Source organism: Cloeon dipterum, chromosome 1 (genome assembly GCF_949628265.1).
Source record: "Cloeon dipterum chromosome 1, ieCloDipt1.1, whole genome shotgun sequence".
Lineage (NCBI taxonomy): Eukaryota > Metazoa > Arthropoda > Insecta > Ephemeroptera > Baetidae > Cloeon > Cloeon dipterum.
In genome coordinates this window covers 7,342,664-7,362,493 of record NC_088786.1, presented here as the reverse complement: position 1 = coordinate 7,362,493, position 19,830 = coordinate 7,342,664, and the positions used below count along the sequence as shown (strand labels likewise).

Below are 19,830 nucleotides of genomic sequence, written 5' to 3'. Positions count from 1 at the left end.
AAAATATGATATTTTTCACACTGTTCTCCACAAAATCTACATTTACAAATCTCCCGAGGTTCATAATGGTACATCTGAGTTGCACAGAACAAATAGTGATATCCATGGCATGCAAATCGAGTAAATACACGTCTATCTTCAAAATTCGGCACCCTCCAATTCCCATTCATCATTGTTTGAGTTTCATAAAATGCATCACAAATCAAGCGTCTATTTATAATCTTTATGTTAACAAACTTCTTATAATTATCAGTTTCAGGGAGATCATATTTCATTTTAATAAAAGGATTGAGGTTTTATTTTTAAAATATTTTTTAATGTTGTGTAGTTTCAATCTTTTAATGATTTTTGTAGGCACTTATAGAAATATGTCATAGTTTTTCAAACAAAAGTTTATGCGATATAAATTTTAATATTTTATAATCCTTCTGAAAGCTCTGAATTAGTTATAGCATTAAGTGTTAAAAAATCCCTGAATCTAATAAAATAGTTTTTTTTGGCGCCAACTTGACACATATTTGACATTGTACTTTCACCCGTGACAGGTGAGAAAATTTAAAATTCACATCCTCTTCCTCAAGCGTCTGAGCACTTTGTTCAATTCCAGTTTGCACTTTGAGAAGCACTCAAACAATAAAAAAGGAGGATTTCAGCACAGGTGCTTTTAGCCAGAAGTCGCGCTCGCTGTGTGACGCTTGACTTTTCTCTTTCTCTGTCCAAGTAATATTTATCAGGATTGGTATTGACACGCGAGAATTCGAACCACTTTGCGCATCTTATTTTCGCAGAGGTGCGAAACCCGCCGGAGGAGATAAACGACGCAGGAAAATGGTCCTCTCGACAAAGGTAGGCAATTTGCCTGTCACGAGGCGCGCGCGGGGCTCGCGTGGGACCCCCGCCACATCCGCGCCCCCCGCAGCCGAGGCGGCATGCAGGAAAAGCTGCTTTTTATCACACAGGCACCTGCACACGCATTTTTTTCGCGCCCTTCCCCTTCGTAATAATCTGCCGTTTATCAATATCCGTGTGGCAGTCGAGCGAGTGGCTCAATCTCTCTGCGGGGAAACATTACCGACGAGCAGCAGGCAGGCCGCTCGTTATTTCCCTCTTGAAAGCAATCCGGCCTCGAAGTATTTTCAATTTTGTTTACGCCGCAAATAAATGCTAAGCTGCCGCACTGCTGAATGGGGTTGAAAATTTTATTCTATTTTGGCTTGTGCGTACAAGATCACCTGGTCGAGAAAGACAATGGTATAAATTTGGGTCTTTGTTGAAAGATGGTTTGCCCAGTTTTAATTCAATGTTTGTTGAAGCAGAGGAAACAGGGTGGAGAAAAAATAGTTTTCACAATGGAAATTAATTTCAAAGTTTAAATTGGAAAAATAAGTATTTAGTTGGAATTAATGTTCTTTTTTTACCCTCACATCTAGCATAAAAACCACTGGAGGCAGGATTCACGCGACGCGCAGATATGGCGACTGGTAGAGTACGGCGGGAAAGTTACGAAACGTAAAAGGAAATTGGCTTGGAAAACTTATCATGAAAATACCTTCAGCACAATGAATATTTTTGTTACATTCCTTTACTAACAGCTGATTAGCCCGGTAATTGGCGAATCGACCGTTAGATGGCACATCAGGCTAATGGTAATGTAGCAAGATGCGCGAGAATGAAATTATAAGGTCAGCACGCCTCTTTTTGACGCTTCTGATTAGCCACTGGACTGTCTCCTGATTGGCCTCCATTATTTCGACGCCATATATTGACTTCTGACCGGCAAGAACCAACACAGATCGCACCCGGCCTCCGGTGATAAAAGCCTTCAAAAATCATAAACTAAAATTGATAATTTTTACAGCAACAATAAATCACTCCCCCTACAATGGCTTTGGGATAGTAAATTTTATTCAGAGAAAAAATCACAGCGATTCGTGTACGTGGAGCTAGAGTTGTCGACCCTAACATACCTTGGATGCTGATAGGTGTTTCCACAAAGAGACCATCAATTTTGCATTATGTGACGCGCGAGGATCAAAATTCTTGAAAAATGCGCATCTATCTATCATTGTTGGCGGGCGCGGTGGATCGTTTGCTGCGAGCGAACGACCCGCCGCGATCCGATACCCACACAATACACATAGCAGCAGTATGTGAGTTGGTCTTTTTGCTCCGCAGACCGCGCGCGCATTCAATTGCCTCTCGCGCGCGGCCTGAAAGATTGATTGCCTTTAAGAATGAGTAATGGGTGCTCAGGAGAACAGAAAATTTGCACCCATCGATTCTCCAGCTTATTTCTGTACAGCTTGGCTGTTTGTGTTTGCCTATGTGAATGTTCCTAATTGGAAATTAACTACTAGCTGCTCTTGGAATAAAAGGAAATGGGTAGGATATGTAAACGTAAGAAACAGTTCAAACTGTCTGATTCAGACAGCCAAGAAGGCGAGCGGAAAGTTTATCAAAGTTTTAATTTGAACCTGGTTAACAGAAAATTTCAATGAAAACGGTGGTTTTGCGATTAATTAAATTAGTTTTAAAATTTATCCTTCCTCAAAATATACACATTATCACAATTTGATGAAACTATTCAGTAAATAAAAATTAAAATGATGAAAAAGGCCAACCCTGGGCTCTTAATTTCTGCGTTCAATATGGAGCTTTCATGGAAAAATCGAAGAAAAACTCAGAGCATTGCCAACACTAAATTGTTCCCGCACCTTCCTCTGCAAAAATGTGTTTGATTATCGAGTTGAAAGATAATGTATGCAACCCGCACAGACGGACTGTTCGGCGGCACAGTTTCCCTCTCTATGCATAAGGTACGTGATAAAACGATTTTGAAGTGAGATCGTTTTGAAGTCCTTGCATTTCTTTTTTACCAGTTTGGAGTTCACTTTGGCTTTTATCCTTCTGGAAAGGGTTTTGGTCATGTTTAACGAAAGGGCCGGCCTCTCTCCAAGGATTAATCGTGATCTGTGATGCTCTGATATATTTAAACAAATTGTAAAAATATAAAAGATCTCATATTTGTAAAAAAAAACACATAACTTGGGAATTGTAACCAGTTGCCAGACGAAATGGGTCGTTAGAAGAGACGAAATGGATGAAGTTTATGTTTTTTTTTGGCAGTTAAATAATCTTTGGAACGAAAGCGGAGCCGATAAATGAGAATTTGCTCCTAAAATTTCTTTTTGGAATGTGCTCGAATTCACTTTAATTGAGTTTTTAAGTTTCTCAAACAGATCTGGGGGGCGCAAGTAAAATTTACGCTCGTTTCGAATTTATATTTGAACTAAATTTTAAAAAATAGTATTTAACTTGTTAAACCTTACTTTTGTTTAAGGATTTACAATTATATTATATGTATAATAGTTATGCTAAATTGTTTGCCATAAGATTTTTGGGGGGTATAGGAGGTGGAAATTAAACCTTGCGGGATTTTCAACGAATTCTTCTCTTTTATAAACGTCAGTCACTTGGCGACTTAGTCTAACAGATTACAAGGACCTTTAAACAAAATTGATAAACGACTTAGAATTGACAATTTTAAGAGATTTGTCTTGAAGAACAATTTAAAATTAGAAAAGAATTTACCCGATTGAGCCGGGTCCTTCACAATTAAACGCTCGGAACTTTTAAGATGCGACTTGTTGGCTCGTGTGTCCGGCGAAAACTAATTTAAATTAAAAATCTCTCTCTCTGTTGCATTAACGAATTTCTAACAATCATGAATAACAATACCCTAGACTAAAAATGAAAAAGGAGTGGGAGCTCGGCTCCGCAACCACTACAGATTAAAAAAAATTGCTGCAATGAATTGAACTAAGGCTGTATAATAGCCTTTTGGAGAGAGCTAATTTAAGATCAATTGTTGCTACTACATGCATATATTTTGGAACATGTAATCAAGATAATTCATCTGTATTGACTGGAGTTGTAATCGTTTAAAAATAAATGCAATAATTTAATAAAGAAATTATTGCTTTGCAGTTCAGAATCATGGATATTTTACCATAAAATTCGCTCATATTTCACGGATCTGGCCGATTGGCAATCGGTTTTGCAAATCAATCGAAAATCCGGCTCGCAATTTCCAGCTGAAACAACATTTCTTTCCAATTAATTCTGATGCGAGCGCGCATTTACATTGTATTATCGTTGCTAAACTTGCGTGTTCGCAAAGCAAACAGGCGCAAATTGTTTACAATAATTAGTGAAATGGATTTTAGCATTAAGCTGCTTGTGTGTCCTGGGCGAATAATCAATTTGCACACACAGGTTAACAACGTCGGCGATGGCGGCGTTCGCGGCAAAAAGTGGCGTAGAGAGAATCCTTATCGAGGCGTGCGAGTGTGTGTGTGTGCTGTGTGCCGAGCCAAAATCGAACAGAGTAGTCTTAACCTCCATCCAGGGATTAAACAAACGCAGCCAGGCTTTTTGTGAGAGCATTACGAAGCCTTGCTGGTTACTTACTGTAGCTGTTCCACTGCCGCACCTCCCCCGAGCAGCCCGCAGGCCAAAAACAACCGATATTAATGCCAGGCGCAGGTCGCCGCTTTTTGCTCACCCGCCCGCCCGCCCATCCGCCGACGCCTAATTTGCTCGCTAATTGATTACCTGTCAAGAATTCGGCGCGCTTCTTGCCTCCCACGCCCCGAAACACGTATAATTATTAATTAATAATATCTATACTCGCACGCGGTCGGTCGCTTCTTCCCATCGATTGTCAGCGGCAGAATCGCGGCCAAGCGGAAGTAAGCCACCTCGCGCTGCCGATCTGCTTTCCGCGGAATTTACTTGTGCAGCCCGTGGAAATGGAGTTGGTTCGCTCTTTGCACACTGAACTTTTGCAATCTACTCTGACTCGGGGAAATGAATGGGGTAAGTAATTGAAATGCTTTTCGCAAATTGGAAAAAATGGCTGCCTGCCGGAGTTGTTTTAAGGCAGCCACACGCCACGGATGAACCGTGTCGTGCCCCGCTTCTCGATTCAGGAAATTATTTCTTATTGGATTGTAATAAATACAGAATCAGACAGAGAGCGAGCAAAAAATACAGCCTTTTTTATCTGGATGACAGTTTTTCCTTAGACTTTTCAGGTGATAAAAAATAAAGAAATGCGGCTTCAAAGTTATTTAAATTCCAACTCACAACCAATTCTATCAAAATACCAGGGAACATTGTAAAATGCAGGAATTTGATTAATATCTTTAAAAATATTTTTGAAGACATATTGTAATGTTCAGTTAAATTAGAGCTTTAATTGACAACAATTAGTACATTTTTTCGCCTTGTTTGGCTATACATCTAACGTTTGTGGAAGTCAGCAACAACAGTATTTTTTTATGATTTTGATTTGCAGTATGTAAGGAAATCAGCGCCAAGCAACAGTTTCTGATTTTGCTTAATAATAAAAAAATACAACGGTTTGAAAATGATTTTCTCTTGATCTTGATCTTATCCAATGGCTTGCAAATTATATATGAGTTGCATTTCATTTCTCTATGGCCACCAGCCCGTTGGCTCACATTTTTACGCTTACGTATTCTAAAAATTTAACATTTAAAAAAATGTATAGTGAGCAATGTTTTTTGCAAAAGGTGACGGACACATCCTAAAATGTTAAACGCTTTTAACTTTCATTGAAGCTCTCTGTTTCTTCAAAAATAAATTTTGCCACCTATCTAAATGTTTAATTTAATGGTCTCTAAAAAGTTAATCTCATAAATGCTTTTCAGGGCCTCGAGTTAGCCATGAAGTTGTATTTACCACATCTACTAGATCTTAATTAGTTATACTATTGGCTTTATCTTTTGTGTTTTTTTCTAATTTTGTAGCAATTTGCAATAGTCCAAACAGAATCAAGAAACAATTTTAATGATTTTTCCGTTTATCTCCTATTTTCTTGAAAATTAACCGAGATTGATCAATTTATTCGAGTTTTGAATTTCAATCCATCTTGTGAGACCGATCCAATTTAAGTATGCAGCTTATAAGAAAATTCTCCTCTAATCAGGAGATTGAGTGGGCGTACAACGCCCATCGCATGTAAAGCATGCAAACTTTGAAGCCGATTTTCCCGGAAATTTACACTGCAAACTTTGGCAAATTTTATCTTTGACCCAATTTGGAGGGAACGTGTTGTATATTTTAAGGCTAAATTTATTTTCCTGGATTGAATGAATTGGAAAGGAAAAAGGAGGTTTCCAAAAATCACTTTAGGGTGTGTGTGTCTTTTAAATATTTTTCTATTTTTCAACCAACTAGGAAAAGCAGTTCCTAAATTTATGCTGTAGATGTTTGTGAAAATTAAATTTGAGTCGGTGAAGGAAATCTGATTACATATAGATGTGTTTTTCTGCGCTGGAAAACTGATTCGCTGAGATCCAGGTCTGAGCGCACTTAAGCCGCTTCTCAAGCACTATACATGCATTTCCCTGCTCTTGCTGCTCGTGCTGCTGCGGCAGACGGTTTCTCCATACTTGCAGAAGAGATGCTAGAGCCCATCAGCAATAAAAGCATCGAAATTCGTTTTGTCGGCGCCACAAAGAGCGGGGCAAACAGAACGGCGGCGGCTGCTGCTCCTGCAGATACTCATCAGAAAAACAAACAGCTCTCGCAGTGAGTAAGAGCGAGCTCACGTACGGTGTGCAGACAAAGTTTCGCACCTGCACGGCGGCGGCAAATTAATTCGACGCGTCTCTGCCGATTATTTTATCAAATTTTGACACTCTCTCTCTCTCCCGCTATCCCTCTCGCACCGGGGCATACGCTCGTGAGACGCGCCGAAATAAACACATTGTGCGTTCGTTCGCCTCTCGCGGGAGCAGCGGCGGCAGCGAGTCGTTGAGTAATTGTGTCACGCAATGGGCCTCTTCTCTTATCTCTCGCGTTTGCTTTGCAAGATGGCTGTCTGACGGTGACTCTTCTGTCTCCCTCTCGCTCGCGATGACGTATTATCATCGCTGCCTTATTTGGCGTGGCGAAACACGCTGTAAACTATTATAGAGAGAAACAAGCATCTTGTAAAAAAAATACACAAAAAACTAATTAAAAAAATTGTAGTGATTTTAAAACAAATACTATTTATTTAATTTAAAAACGACCAGATTTGTTTTTCAATTGAAAATGTGTAAATCTAAAATCGCATTAATGTACACGATAAAAGCTCTATAGATTTTAACATTTTAAATAAATTTGTGCCATAATTCCTCTACGAGAGCGTATACGGAGAGAAAATACTTTACCTCTAGGATTTAAAACTTACTTGAAATTTGAAAGTACACCCAACATTTTTGATGCGCAACATTTTGCCAAAATTAAGTATATTTTAATCATATATCTTAACAGAGTGTGGCACTTGAAATTGCTGTCCCGAATTATTTTTTTAATAAGTAACCAATAAAAAAGTGTTTGGAAAGTAAAAATATCTTATAGTAGCAAATTTGTGCAAAAAACCTGAACTGTTTTACAGAATTAGTGTGGCACGTTTTATATTTTCCATTCAATCCACGTGAATTGAAAGAGAATGACTATTTAAATTAAGTCAAATTGCAGGAACTACTCTGCACTGTCAAATTGCGTCAAAGCAAATAAATTTACGTCAAATTCAGAGAAAGTCTGTTCGCACACAGAGAGACGAGGCAGTTCCTTAACATGTTAACTAAAAAGACAGGTCCTCGAGTAATATTTCTCTTTTTCAATCACGTAGTCGTCGAGGTAAGTGGCCTGGAAAATTGCTCACAAAGAAAATTGCGCTTCGTTTCGGCGAGCGGCGGGCGGCGCGTCTGCAACTGCTCGGTGGATGGATACGTACATAACAGTGGAGAGTCGAGAGAGCAGGAACAGCGCTCGCTCTCTCGCTTTTTGATCTGCATCTACGTGGCTACGATTGGCATAAAAGGGATGAGCTGCTGATAGAATTTGACTTTGCGTCCGCATCGAAAAGTTGGCCGTCGCGCAGCACTTGATTTGCTACACGACACGCGCGCTGCTTTTCCTGCTCTCCAGCATGAGCGCCGCGCCGAAACTTTATCTATTAGACGTTATGAGGCGGCGGAGGCGGAGGCGGACGAGGGCGAAAGAAAAGCAGCACAACTTTTTAAAAAGCATCGCCGCTGCGGCCCTTGCGAAATGAGACGAGCGAGCGCGGGCATAAAAGAAGCAGCAATGTCGCACTAGGTGCCGCGGCGGCCAGATTGCGAAAAATTCTGCTTGAAAAACGTATACGTGTTTGCCCGCGCAAATTTCTCCAATATGTATTCCGAGGAGGAAAGTTTGTGCAGACGAGTTTGCTTCAAATTTAGTACTTGCTCTTTGCATTTAATTAATTTTGTTCAAAACCACTTGAAAGTGAGTTACCTAGAACTATGAAAAATGTTTGTTTCGTGAGTTACGAAAGAATTTCTTTTGCAAAAAATTCACGTTTAAGACAAGGTTGGTGGAAAAATTCAACCCAAGTTGGTTGTTTTTCTTTTGACTTGTGCAATCATTTTTTTAATAAAAATAACAATTCTTTGTGGTAACAATGAAATCCAAATTCTAGTGTTGCAAAAATCGCCCCAATTGGACACAATTTGATTCATTGCAAAAATGAACTGTTGCAAAATCCACATGTTATGGAATCAATGAACCACTTGCTCTAGCCAACAGTGGCCAATATATTTAATTCTTTTCCTATAAAGATCCACTTTAAAATAAAAACATCCATCCTGATGTGTATATATTTCCGTTTTTCTCATCACATATTTCTCAATTTGCCAGGACGGGGTGCTAGACGCGCTGACGTTTTGAAACATAGAAAGGTTCATACGTTGAAAGCAAAGCGACGGGAGACACGTGTCTAAATTTGAATAGACAAACGCCAACAGTTTTGCAGACGTTCTGTACTTTTGCAGACGGTCGGGAAAAGGAGCACTCGGCTTTGCGCTGGAAGACAAAGGGAAAAAACCGAAGAAGTTTGATTTCGAGACTTGGCTGACTGATGACGAACGCAAACTTGGGGGAATATTGACTGGCGGCGGCGGCGGCGGAGGCGGCGGCGGAAAGAGGCATCTGCAAATTCACTGCTACACACTTCTTTTATTATTATTACCGCCTCGGATATTGTTTCCAGAGCGCAGACGGGACGAGTTCTTTATTCATAGGGCGTGGTTTTTCTCCTCTTTCGGGACATTGCGCGAGTCGTGCTTCATCTGCTCCTTTCCTCTCTTTTTTGAGGGTTCATTTAATACATTTGGGTGGTATCAAAGGGTGCGGTGCGCGTCAGCAGGCTTCTCTGCCTGCTCTCGTCTCGTGTGTTATTGATAAAATGGAGAGGCGAAGAAGCCGCAGCCGGGCCGAAATCAAATTACCTCCTCCTTCCTTTTGCCTAATGCAGCCGCGCGTCTTTTCATGCGGAATTCCTCACGCAGCGCACCCGCTAATTTGATTATTAATAAGTTGCGAGCCTGTTTTAATTCGATTATTTCTTTCCACTCTGCGCGTGCCGAGAGAGGCGGCTCCAACCCCTTTGGGGGTCACGCTGAAAGATTGACGTTCGAATTATTTGAAACATCCGCCGCAAGAGTGATTGATGCCAATTTATCGATGCGCCTGAGCGAAGAGTTCGCCGAGTGCGCGAGAGACTTATGACGTCTTCTACCGAGTTAAGCCAATTACTAGCAAAATAGGCCCAGATCGAGCTGACGCCTGAGCCAAAAATAGAAATTGAAGCTTGCTGACATTTAATGCGTTTATCCACACAAAAAAAAACAAACAACAAACAGTTTTTGTTAATTTGTTAGATTTGCTGAGCACAGGGTTGGGAATTTGAGACAATTTAACTGTGTCTGTTTTACATTTTAACGCCAAACAAACATACATAACGCAATTTGAGCATGACTTACAAACCATCTATAATCTAAATGGACAAAACAAAGATTTTTCCGCAAAAACTATGTTGTAAATTTATTTATATTGAAAATTCTAGAGCGATGTATTTACAAAATTGGGCTTTAAGCTACGTTTTTTCTCTTTGTAAAACAACAGTTGTTTAAAAGCCGAGTTTGGCCAGAAATTTTATTTCTTAAAGGAAATTTGTTCCTTTCTAAGCTAAGCAGTGACTTTTAAATGGTTTAGGAAAATGATCCTGGTCCTAGAACACTTCCCAGCAGTGTTGCATCTTAGTAAAAAACAATTGATATTTGCTAGTAAAATCAAAATGCTCTTATTAATAAAAGGTAAATCAACGTAAATGAATAGCAATAACCCCTTAAAAAACATAATTTCTTTAGAACAATTCATTAACTAAAAAAATGGATTGAAATGTCAGTGCAAGATTTGTTTATTGTTAGTTTCAACTGTATGTAATTTTTAAAATAAATAAATTCCTTTTTTATATTGTTTAGCATTTGTTTTATAATTATAATCAAGTAGTATTTTTCACTATCTGATATTACAACGAAAATGATTAAAAAAATAAAGTCAGATTAAAAACATATTTCTAGTCTTACTATTTATGTTCTATAAAATCAAACAATTAATTTTTATTGTAGTGCTATTGCTTTCATTTAAATAAGTAAAAAAAAACATCGAAGACTGAGAAAAATTTCTATGAACAAGTGGCTTTATTAAAGAAAATGAAGCAGAGAGCAGGTGGTTCATGATTTCAATGGAAAAATAGGCTACCCTAAACAGAGCCAGGTTTATAATTATTTAAACTTGACAAGTAACTCGTTAAACTCCCAAATAATTTGTGAAGCAGCGGACGCATCTTTTCAAATTTATTTGGCCTCAGGGCAGCAAAGTTTGGCGTTGCAATCAAAGTCCTTGCGAGGGCTTCAAAGGGCCCTTAAATTGCAAGGTATATCCTCTCAAAGCGGCTTAAGAAAATTTGCTACGCGCAGGCATTTGCCCTTTCGGTTAAACACAACCGCCATAAATGATGGAAAATGTAAATTTAGGGTTTCCTTACACGCTCGTCTAATCCAAACTTCTGCAAGGAAGCAGGAATAAATTATGTAATGCTTTTTAGATTAGCCTTTAAAATGGGCCAGGACACTCTCAAATTCGTAAATATTGAAACTGTTTTCCTGTTCCGGAGCAAAACCATTCACCAATTTACAATGTGTGCTTGGCGGATGAGCTCTTTTAGTTAGCCGGAATTGGTAGTTGCTCACAATTGCGTCGATGATCGCAGCAGGAAACAAACGCGTGCGTGAGTAACGATCAAAGTAAACATATATATATATATATCAGATTGCACCACATGACGTGCGATAAGTCACCTGCGACTCGGCTGGAGATAAAATCTTTTTTAATGCTACGACACGCCAAAGGCAAGCGTCACCGTCATAAAATTGATACCATCCCATATATTCTAATATTTTATAATTTATATGCCAATAACACCAAAATTCCACTTAATTCTATTTTAATGAATGATTTCCAAATCGAACGTAAGCATGTTATTTATAATTATTTTATCAAAACAAATAAAAATTATTAAAAATAGGTTAAACATATCCAAAATACTTTAATAAATATTAAACATTTAAAAAATTTTCAAACTAAATAAAAAGTATTATACTTATTAAATATATGTAATTATTAATAATATTAAAATATAATTTGTTTTAAATCTGTTTAAATTTACAACAAAAATACAAAAAGTATTTTTCAAAAACAACTATTTAATGAAATAATAGAATTCAACACTACTTACAAAAGTGATGATCATGAAGCAGAAGAGGGTGTACTTGATGCCACTGATGACCTTCTCGTATCCGGCCCCGCGGCCCTTGCCTTTGCCCGCCATTTGAGAGATTGTTGGCGAAAATCCGTTTTCCGTTGGGCACGCACAATATGTCACTCGCACACTGACTGACCGAGATGAGCAGCGAGCGAGGTGCGCCCGGTGTCGCTGTCTAATCTGTCTCGGTGGCTGATAAGGCGCGTCACAACCGCAGCTCTCCTTATCTCGCTCTCTCGCTTGAGACACCGAGCCTGCGGATTTGGAGTTAATGATGAGGTAAACACATCGACACAAGTGTGCTTGTGGGCGGTGGCACCTATGGATCATCTTCACAGGTGCAAAAACTATTTACTTGCAACTCTTATTATAAGATATTTTAGCGGACCGGACAATAAATAAACATTTTTAATATTTATTTTCATTCAATTGTATGTATACTTCCAAAAACAATTTATATTCATCATAAAACCCCTGTTTCAACCGTCAAGTGAAACTTATTTATCCCTCTAATTCAATATTGGCACTACAAATTTATCGAATTTAATTTTGTTACATTTTTAGAAAAAAAATTATTAAAATGTGTAATTTTTAATTTTCCGGAAAAAACTCCATGCATTGACAATTTTTTTGCGTTTTTTCTGCAATTTTGCACATTTTTTCGAAACACGTCTTTATTGTCATCTTGGATGACCATGTAGGTTACGATCGATGAGCCCATAATGGAAAAACGTCTTTGACTTCAATCGTGTCTTTTTGAATTCATATCTAAGTTTAGTAGTGGTACAGGACTATAATACAAATAATTCGCACAATGACAAATATTGCGCATGAAATAAATTGATTGTTTACAACAAAAAATTATTTATCACAATTAATAGCTTACCCCGATCGATCGCGGGTCAGTTACAATAATCTCGTTGCTGCTTCAAAATATTTCCTCGCACGGAATTTCCTATTTGGAGTGAGCGGTTGACATGGCCATCGTCGTGCGAGGTGGAAGGGTCGGTGCAGGTAACGCGCTTATCGCACAGTTACACTGCCCTCCGCCGATTCGCGAGAATACTTGCGCCAGTAAGTGGCGGGGACTGCCACAACAAAAAATAGGAATTTTTACAAAATAAGTATTAAAGCCACTGGTTTCACCAAGAGACCAAAAATTTTAACACTTTGCGTAATTTTCCTAAATTTTTGAATTTTTCGGCGTGAAATATGAATTATTAGGGGTTATATTCTGAAAAATGTGGAAAACTCAACACTGGTGGTTTTTACCCAGCCGAGTTTTTGTTCATACAACCAGTGGTGCATTTTTGTGCATTTCAAAATTGGCAAACCCTGTCTGTAAGTGAAAAAAGTTAGGTTGAGTAATTTTTTATTTTTCCCCTCTAGGATAGGCCAAATTTCCTTACAAAACACACATAAAAATGGAACAAAATGACATAATAAGTCAAGGAAATTTCAAAAGATATCATATAAAAAATTAGATTTCACTCATCTCATGGGTATATCAACCCTCTCGCTTTCACGAGTTAATCCATCTTCGTTTGCGTTGAAACCTAATTGCTGGAGTCGCTGTGGCCAGCGCCAGCATTATTGAATAACTATGTAACCGATCCATTATTAATGGAAGCATAACAAAAAGCCAAATGAAAATTGACAGTGCGCGTTGGGCCTGGTGCGTAATAATCTGCCAAACGCACCGCACTCACACGTCCGTCGTCATTTGCAAAATAATTTGACGCGCAATATAAACGCCAAAAAGGCCGATCAAGCCAAACCCTTCCTCCGCGATAATTAGCCAGAAAAACGCCCTGTCTATTTCTGAGGGATGATTTATGCGCATTTTTTTGTTCTCTATGTCCGAAAGTGACATAACGAATCGCCGAGGGAGATAAGAACAATTGAAAGGACGATTTTTCTCCTGTACCAATACGTTATTGGCCGCGATGACGGACAAAATTTTGCAGCTATACGTATGTCTCTGTGCTTTATTACACGCCACTGACGGCGCCAATCGGTGAAAGATCGCCTTGTTTTCCGCCCCCTTTTTGATTTATTTTGGGCCGCTTCCTCTCCTGTGACTGTTCATTTTCTTATTTATTGCCTGCACGCAAAACAACTTTTACCCTTTGCAAAAAATAACATCATTTTATAACACTGAAAATATTGCAATTCTAAAACTTTAATTAAGTATATCAAGACATATTAATTAAAATGATTTAATTTTAATTTTGGAGAATTGATAGAGCAACCAATGTTAACAAAAAATAAAATAATTATCTGACTTGTTAAAGCTAAAATGAAATGAAATTAGCTTTGAAATTTCTTTTCTAAAATTTTATATTTACGCATGAAATATGACTCTCCTGTGAAACCAAAACTAGCCTGAATAAAGGATTAAAAGAGAAAGTTATTAAAGCGTACTTTTTAATTATAATATGGGATAACCACCCCAGAACAAAAAGGAAAAAAAATGAAATGCTTTGTTTTTGTTCGTTTAATTTGGCAGGTCTAAAATGAACAATATCTATCCGAAATTTGTAAGAAAATCTTGTTCGAAATTATTACACGGAAAATTCAATCTCGCTCAATACAAATGTTATGATTACATAATTCGATCATGATGGAGAATACGATTGAACTGCAAATTTTGAAAAATCATTTGTTTTTTCTACTTCCAGAAAGTGATTGAATGTTTGCAAAAAATTTGCAGTGAAAGTATGGGCGAGGTAAGAAAAAAATAAAAAGCTGCTGTTGCTTTTGCTTTATTTGGCAAAAGCAGAAAAGCGGAGGTTCCATTTGCCATTTTTATTCGCAGTTATCGTCAATACCTTTTGTTTTTCGATTGGGAGCAGCGGAGAACGAAAGAGCGAGCGGTGGCGGCGGCGGCGGCACGAGGAGAAGAGGCACATAAAACATTTTACTTTTGCGCCCGAGGCAGATCAATACTCTCTCAAGTCTGCTTGCTACGTGCGACGTGCGAGTGTGTGTGTATTGTATTTTACGATTCACCGCTACTGGCTGCTGCAAGGTATGCGCCCGCTCACGTCCATTGCGCTCCAATATAGAGAGGCGTGCTGATATTTTGTCGGTGATTGCATTATCCAGCAGCGGCGGTGGCGGAGGCGGCTGCGGAGGCAGCGGGGGCAGCGGAGGGGTGTCGTATATAAGCGGCTTATCTCCCTTATAAATATAGATAAGAATATGGTGGCTCCGCTCGGTGCTCTCTCTAGTATTATCATAAAGATTGTCCTTTGGTGTGGCTCTCTCTCTCTCTCTCTCTCTCTCTCTCTCTCTCTCTCTCTCTCTCTCTCTCTCTCTCTCTCTCTCTCTCTCTCTCTCTCTCTCTCTCTCTCTCTCTCTCTCTCTCTCTCTCTCTCTCTCTCTCTCTCTCTCTCTCTCTCTCGTGCCGCAAAAGCGACAGAGGCAGCTTGCTTGAGAGAAAGAGAGAGAGAGTCTGTAAAGATACCTAGCAAACACACGTCGGTGTTAAGTTGTCACCGAGCAGCCTTTTAATGTGCTGCTCCTCTGTAACGTGTTTCTTTCTTCCTCTCTCCCTCCCGAAACCCGACGTCAGCTCACAGCCATGAAAATATGATTTGTCAAGCGGCCTGCTCGCAAATAATAAAGCCGTACTGGTTGATGGATCATATTTCCCCAACAGTTTGGGATTTCATTTTTCGAATCTCTCCGAGACACGATATATGAAGCTATAAATTGAAACCAATCGTATAATATTTCCTTAGATCTGCAGATCGCAAATCACATCATACCCATATTCTTTTCAAAATTCTTGATTCCAAAATAACTAAATCAAAATTGAAAAATGTGATTGTTTCTGAAATTTCAATTTTTTAAATGAGCATGCTGATTAAACTATGGAAATTTAAAAAAATATTAATTTTTCATTCTTTGTTTTCTCAATGTTAAAATGTTTTTTATTTATTTAATAATAACATAATTGTAAATAATTATTTTCAGATACTTCCTGATAATTTTGCTTTCGTCCTTATCTGAACTGGGCTTCTTCTTCACCGAGGTTCTTGAAACTGTACAATTTGTATTATGTTAACTATGTTACTAGCTCGAAAATCCTCACAGACGAGATTAAGATACCAATTTGATCGAGAAAAAATAATCAGATTTATGAACCATACTTTATTCTCTGAAAAATATCTAACTGAAAATCTTAATTATGCTATACTTTTATGCTATTAAGTATATTTTCACAATTTTCTGAATCTCCCCTAGACATCTATATTTCCCTTTTCTCAACATTTTTATTACTTCATTTTACCTGTGCCCCACTTTCGTTTTATCGCAGTAAGTGCCAAAAATCGGCGAAAGAAAAATTTTAGGCTGCACGTCGTGTATAAAATGTTAAAGGTCGCTTATCACGCAATCCAGATTTACAGCGGAGTACTCTTAACTTTTTTTAGAGTAATAGCCGCGTGTTTCCATAAAGGCTCACTTTCTTCGCCGGCAAGTTTATTAGAAACGAACTCCATAAATTACGCACCATTACACGTTCTCCTGCTCCTCTCGTGTCGGCCTTGATGGTTCGTAGTGAGTGTGTGTTTTCCTTTTGCACAAGTTCGCCAGCGGGTCTTTCTCTTTCTAGCCAAGCGCTGCCGAGTTTAGAAACCATTAAAGAAAACACATTTCCTCCTTGCCGCAATAACGGAAGCAGAAAAAGCGCGCCGTGCGAGCGAAACGCGAAAATAATATCTGCTGCCACCGCTGCTGCTGCTGGCTCGAGAGCGCTGAGACGTTTTTTTACGATTACTTGTGCATTACCGGGGATGAAATATAAACAGACACACACACAGAGCTTTTTCAGATTAATAATCGAGTTTTTATTTATTTTACAACTTTTTACAAATCACTCGGCGAGTCATTTTCGTTTTCTTACAAAAGTTATGCGATAAAATATATAATATTCAACACCATCATTTGTACGAGAACAGTTTCTTTCTTTCTTTCATCATCTATCTCTTTATTTTCTCCAGCTATATAAATGCATGCATCTTCACAAAATACAGAACAGAAGAGAGGAGGATGCGAGGCCAGAGCATTCTCGGGGGAGTCACTTTTCTTTTTCGCTCCATTTGTATTTTTTTGCGCCGTAATTTCTCTGTCCCAAATCTCTTGATACAGCCTTCATCATCATATAATTCGTAACTTTCTCCCTCCCGCTCTGCACCTCGTTTGCCGGAATTGCAGACCAAAGAGCAGAGGAAAGAAATTTAATTTTTTTTCTTCGGCGAGAATTGGTCTCAAAGTGGCTCAAAAGAGAGAGAGGAAAAGCCTGAGCTTGTGCTCTCTTTCTGAAATTTTAGTTCTTAGACCGGCATTTTTTAGAGACGAGAAGACTTATTATTTATCGGCCCACCCCGTATTTTAACTGTAGGTACAATTTTAAGAATAACATAAACATCACAATTTAAAAATTAAAATTCCTTTGAGCAGGAGGCCAGCGAGAGATTGCATCCTCGTTTATAAAAATCGGCAAGCATAGTTTCCTTAAAACATAAATACGCGGGTGGAGGGAGGAATATATTTACATAAATAAGGGGAGGGGATGCGACGGAGCGGTCTACCCAACGAAGGGGAAGCCGGGGAAGGCGCCTGGGAAGAAGTTGGGGAAGGGGGCGGCCGTGGGCTGGACGGGAATCTGGGTGGTCAGGTAGGTGGTCAGCACGGTGGGCACGACGGTCGACTCGTAAAGGGTCGTGAACACCGTCTTGGCGCCGAAGTTGAGTTTGATCACCTTGGAATTGATCTGCGTGACCATGGTCTGCGTCACCACGGGCTGGCTGGTGACTGTGAACTGCGGCTGCAGCAGACCGGTGGGCGCGATCGTGGTCACCTCGTACTCGGTCTTGGCCACGGTGCTCACGGGCCGCGAGATGGTCGTGTACACGGTGCTCAGTCCGTTGAACAGAGGAATCACGTGGCTCTCGAAGATGGTCTCCTTCTTCACCACCGGCTTGGAGGTCGTGATGGCCGGCACCGGCGCCAGGGGGTTCAGGTAGCGCAGGAGGGCCAGTTGCTGCAGCTGCTCAGGGGAGTATTGGGGAGAGGCGGGGGTGGTGGGGGGCTCAGGAGTGCTTGAGGGCAGAGACGGTGTCTGAGCACGCTGTGGCAGCTTGTCCAGGTCCAGGTCACCGCCGATCTGAGCAAGGTCGAGGTCGGGAGGCAGGATCAGACGCCTCTGCTCGTCTTCACCTGGAAAATAAATTCGAAATGATTTTCAAGAACCAAATAACTATGTCAGGATAGTTTTTAGATAATAAAGAATACAATAATCCATGTTTTTTAACTTACCATCCTGGTCATTCTCAGAAAGCTCGAGTTCGTGCAGTTCCGATCCAGCCTCGTCCAGTCTCGTATTAAACTCATTCAGGGCTCGGCTGGGCAGGAACTGGAAGGCGTCGGACGGTGGCAGCGTCTTGATGGCGGTCACGAATCGGGTGATATGGTACGATTGGACGAGAGTGTACAATTTGGTGTCTGTACCGCCCTGCTGGATGACGGGCAGAACGTGCGTCTTCAGCATCAGCTGCGTCGTGTTGAAGGTCTCGGTCACCGTCTCCAAGGGTGGAGTTTCAACGTTGGTAGCCAGCACGATCGGCGGCAGGGTGGCAATACTCGCGTCCACCGGTAGTTGGTTCACATTCTGCAGATGTATTTTCATTCATTATTTTGTTACCAAAGCTAATGGCAGATTAATAATTTTAATGATCCATGCATGATGGAAAGCAATTGAATATTATTTTCATTGCTTAAATTAAAGCTACTACATTATAGGACACAAATTATTTTATAATTAAATAATTAATTGATAAAAACATTAATTAGTTACATTAACAAAATTAAATTATTTTAAAATAAATTTACTAATAAAAATTGAAGAAAAATATCAACAATAAAATTAATAAAATAAAAAAGTTTAAAAAATATAATAAATTATTTAAAAGTATACAATTTTTATCTAAAGGCTATAAGACTTTTATAATGAATTTACAATATTAACTAATTGCATAAATGACAGAAAAATATTAAACTACCTCAAATCCTTGGGTTGACGTGGCGAGGATGTTTTCGGTCAACGGCTCTGTGGGCAGTATTTCAGGGCTCTCAGTGGGCGTGACAAGGTTCTTTTCAAATGTTGACGTGACTGTGATGTAGCGGGTGTTCTTGACGGAGCCAACCTGCGAACAAACAGCGTGCCGGTTACACGTTTAAGCCATTCTGAGAAATGCATTGATGAGCTTTTAATACGACAAAGAGCTGGTTAAGGAAGAATCGATCGGGTTTCTGAAAAAGCAGCCACCAGAGACACCGTCAAAGTTTTAATTAGCTCTGAAGAAGCGGATTTTTAAAAGGGAAATTAATTAGCCAATGGGCCGGGATGCAATTACCAAAGTTCAGCCGGTTTATTAAAAACATGTGCCGCGTAAGCAGGCGGTGATAATCACCGAGCTTTCAAACTAATCAAAGAAAGCTGCAAATCAATCAGCCCGCGGCGCTTTTAAAAGCCTTTCAGAGAGAGGCAGGGATGGTTGCACTACTCTAAAAGAGACTAATAAGCACTTAGCTGAATAAACACGCCCGCTGGTTTTCCGGCTCGATTTATATCCTTAATACGTTCTCAGCGGGTGAATATAAAAGCGCGACAAATTTTAATTAGAAAACACCGTCGGCGCGGTGGATTTATAATGACAGAGAGGGCCGGAAACTCGCGCGGCTTTAGATTTCGCGTCGGACGGAAATTTGATGTGTCACCGCGCACAAAGAGCAGGCAAACGCACAGCAGCGTGTGGGTATGTGTGTATTGCCAGCTGGAACGAACGCGTTCACAAAAGCAGCAGCACCGGACGCTCGCACCTTTGAGCAAGACATTCATTAATTTAATTGTCCTCTCTTTCGCTTCAATCCTACGCCTGGCTGTCCACGGGAAAACCTAAAAGAAAGCTGCTCTTACCGGCTCATATTGAGGGGATTAGTCGGAATATAAAAGAGACGAAAATTCCGAGCGTTCTCAAAATTGTATGAATGCGTTTGGGCACTAAAGTCCTCTTAAATTTCAATTTTTAAGT

General features: G+C 39.6%; 2 protein-coding genes across 4 annotated transcripts in view; both read right to left on the bottom strand.

Moving 5' to 3' along the window:
- Positions 1 to 11,869, bottom strand: part of Tsp2A (tetraspanin 2A) — a 65,147-nt gene extending 53,278 nt beyond the window's left edge. The window contains exon 1 of the mRNA XM_065497478.1: positions 11,702 to 11,869. Within this exon, the coding sequence (XP_065353550.1) occupies positions 11,702 to 11,794 (93 nt within the window). The 5' untranslated portion in view covers positions 11,795 to 11,869. The remainder of the gene's footprint in view (positions 1 to 11,701) is intronic.
- Positions 11,870 to 16,560: 4,691 nt separating this feature from the next.
- Positions 16,561 to 19,830, bottom strand: part of LOC135936579 (uncharacterized) — a 117,872-nt gene continuing 114,602 nt past the window's right edge. For all 3 annotated transcript variants that reach the window (XM_065479443.1, XM_065479461.1, XM_065479453.1), the window contains 3 exons: positions 18,799 to 18,942; positions 18,056 to 18,407; positions 16,561 to 17,956 (listed from right to left, as the gene is read on the bottom strand). In XM_065479443.1, the coding sequence (XP_065335515.1) occupies positions 17,325 to 17,956; positions 18,056 to 18,407; positions 18,799 to 18,942 (1,128 nt within the window). In that variant the 3' untranslated portion in view covers positions 16,561 to 17,324. The remainder of the gene's footprint in view (positions 17,957 to 18,055; positions 18,408 to 18,798; positions 18,943 to 19,830) is intronic.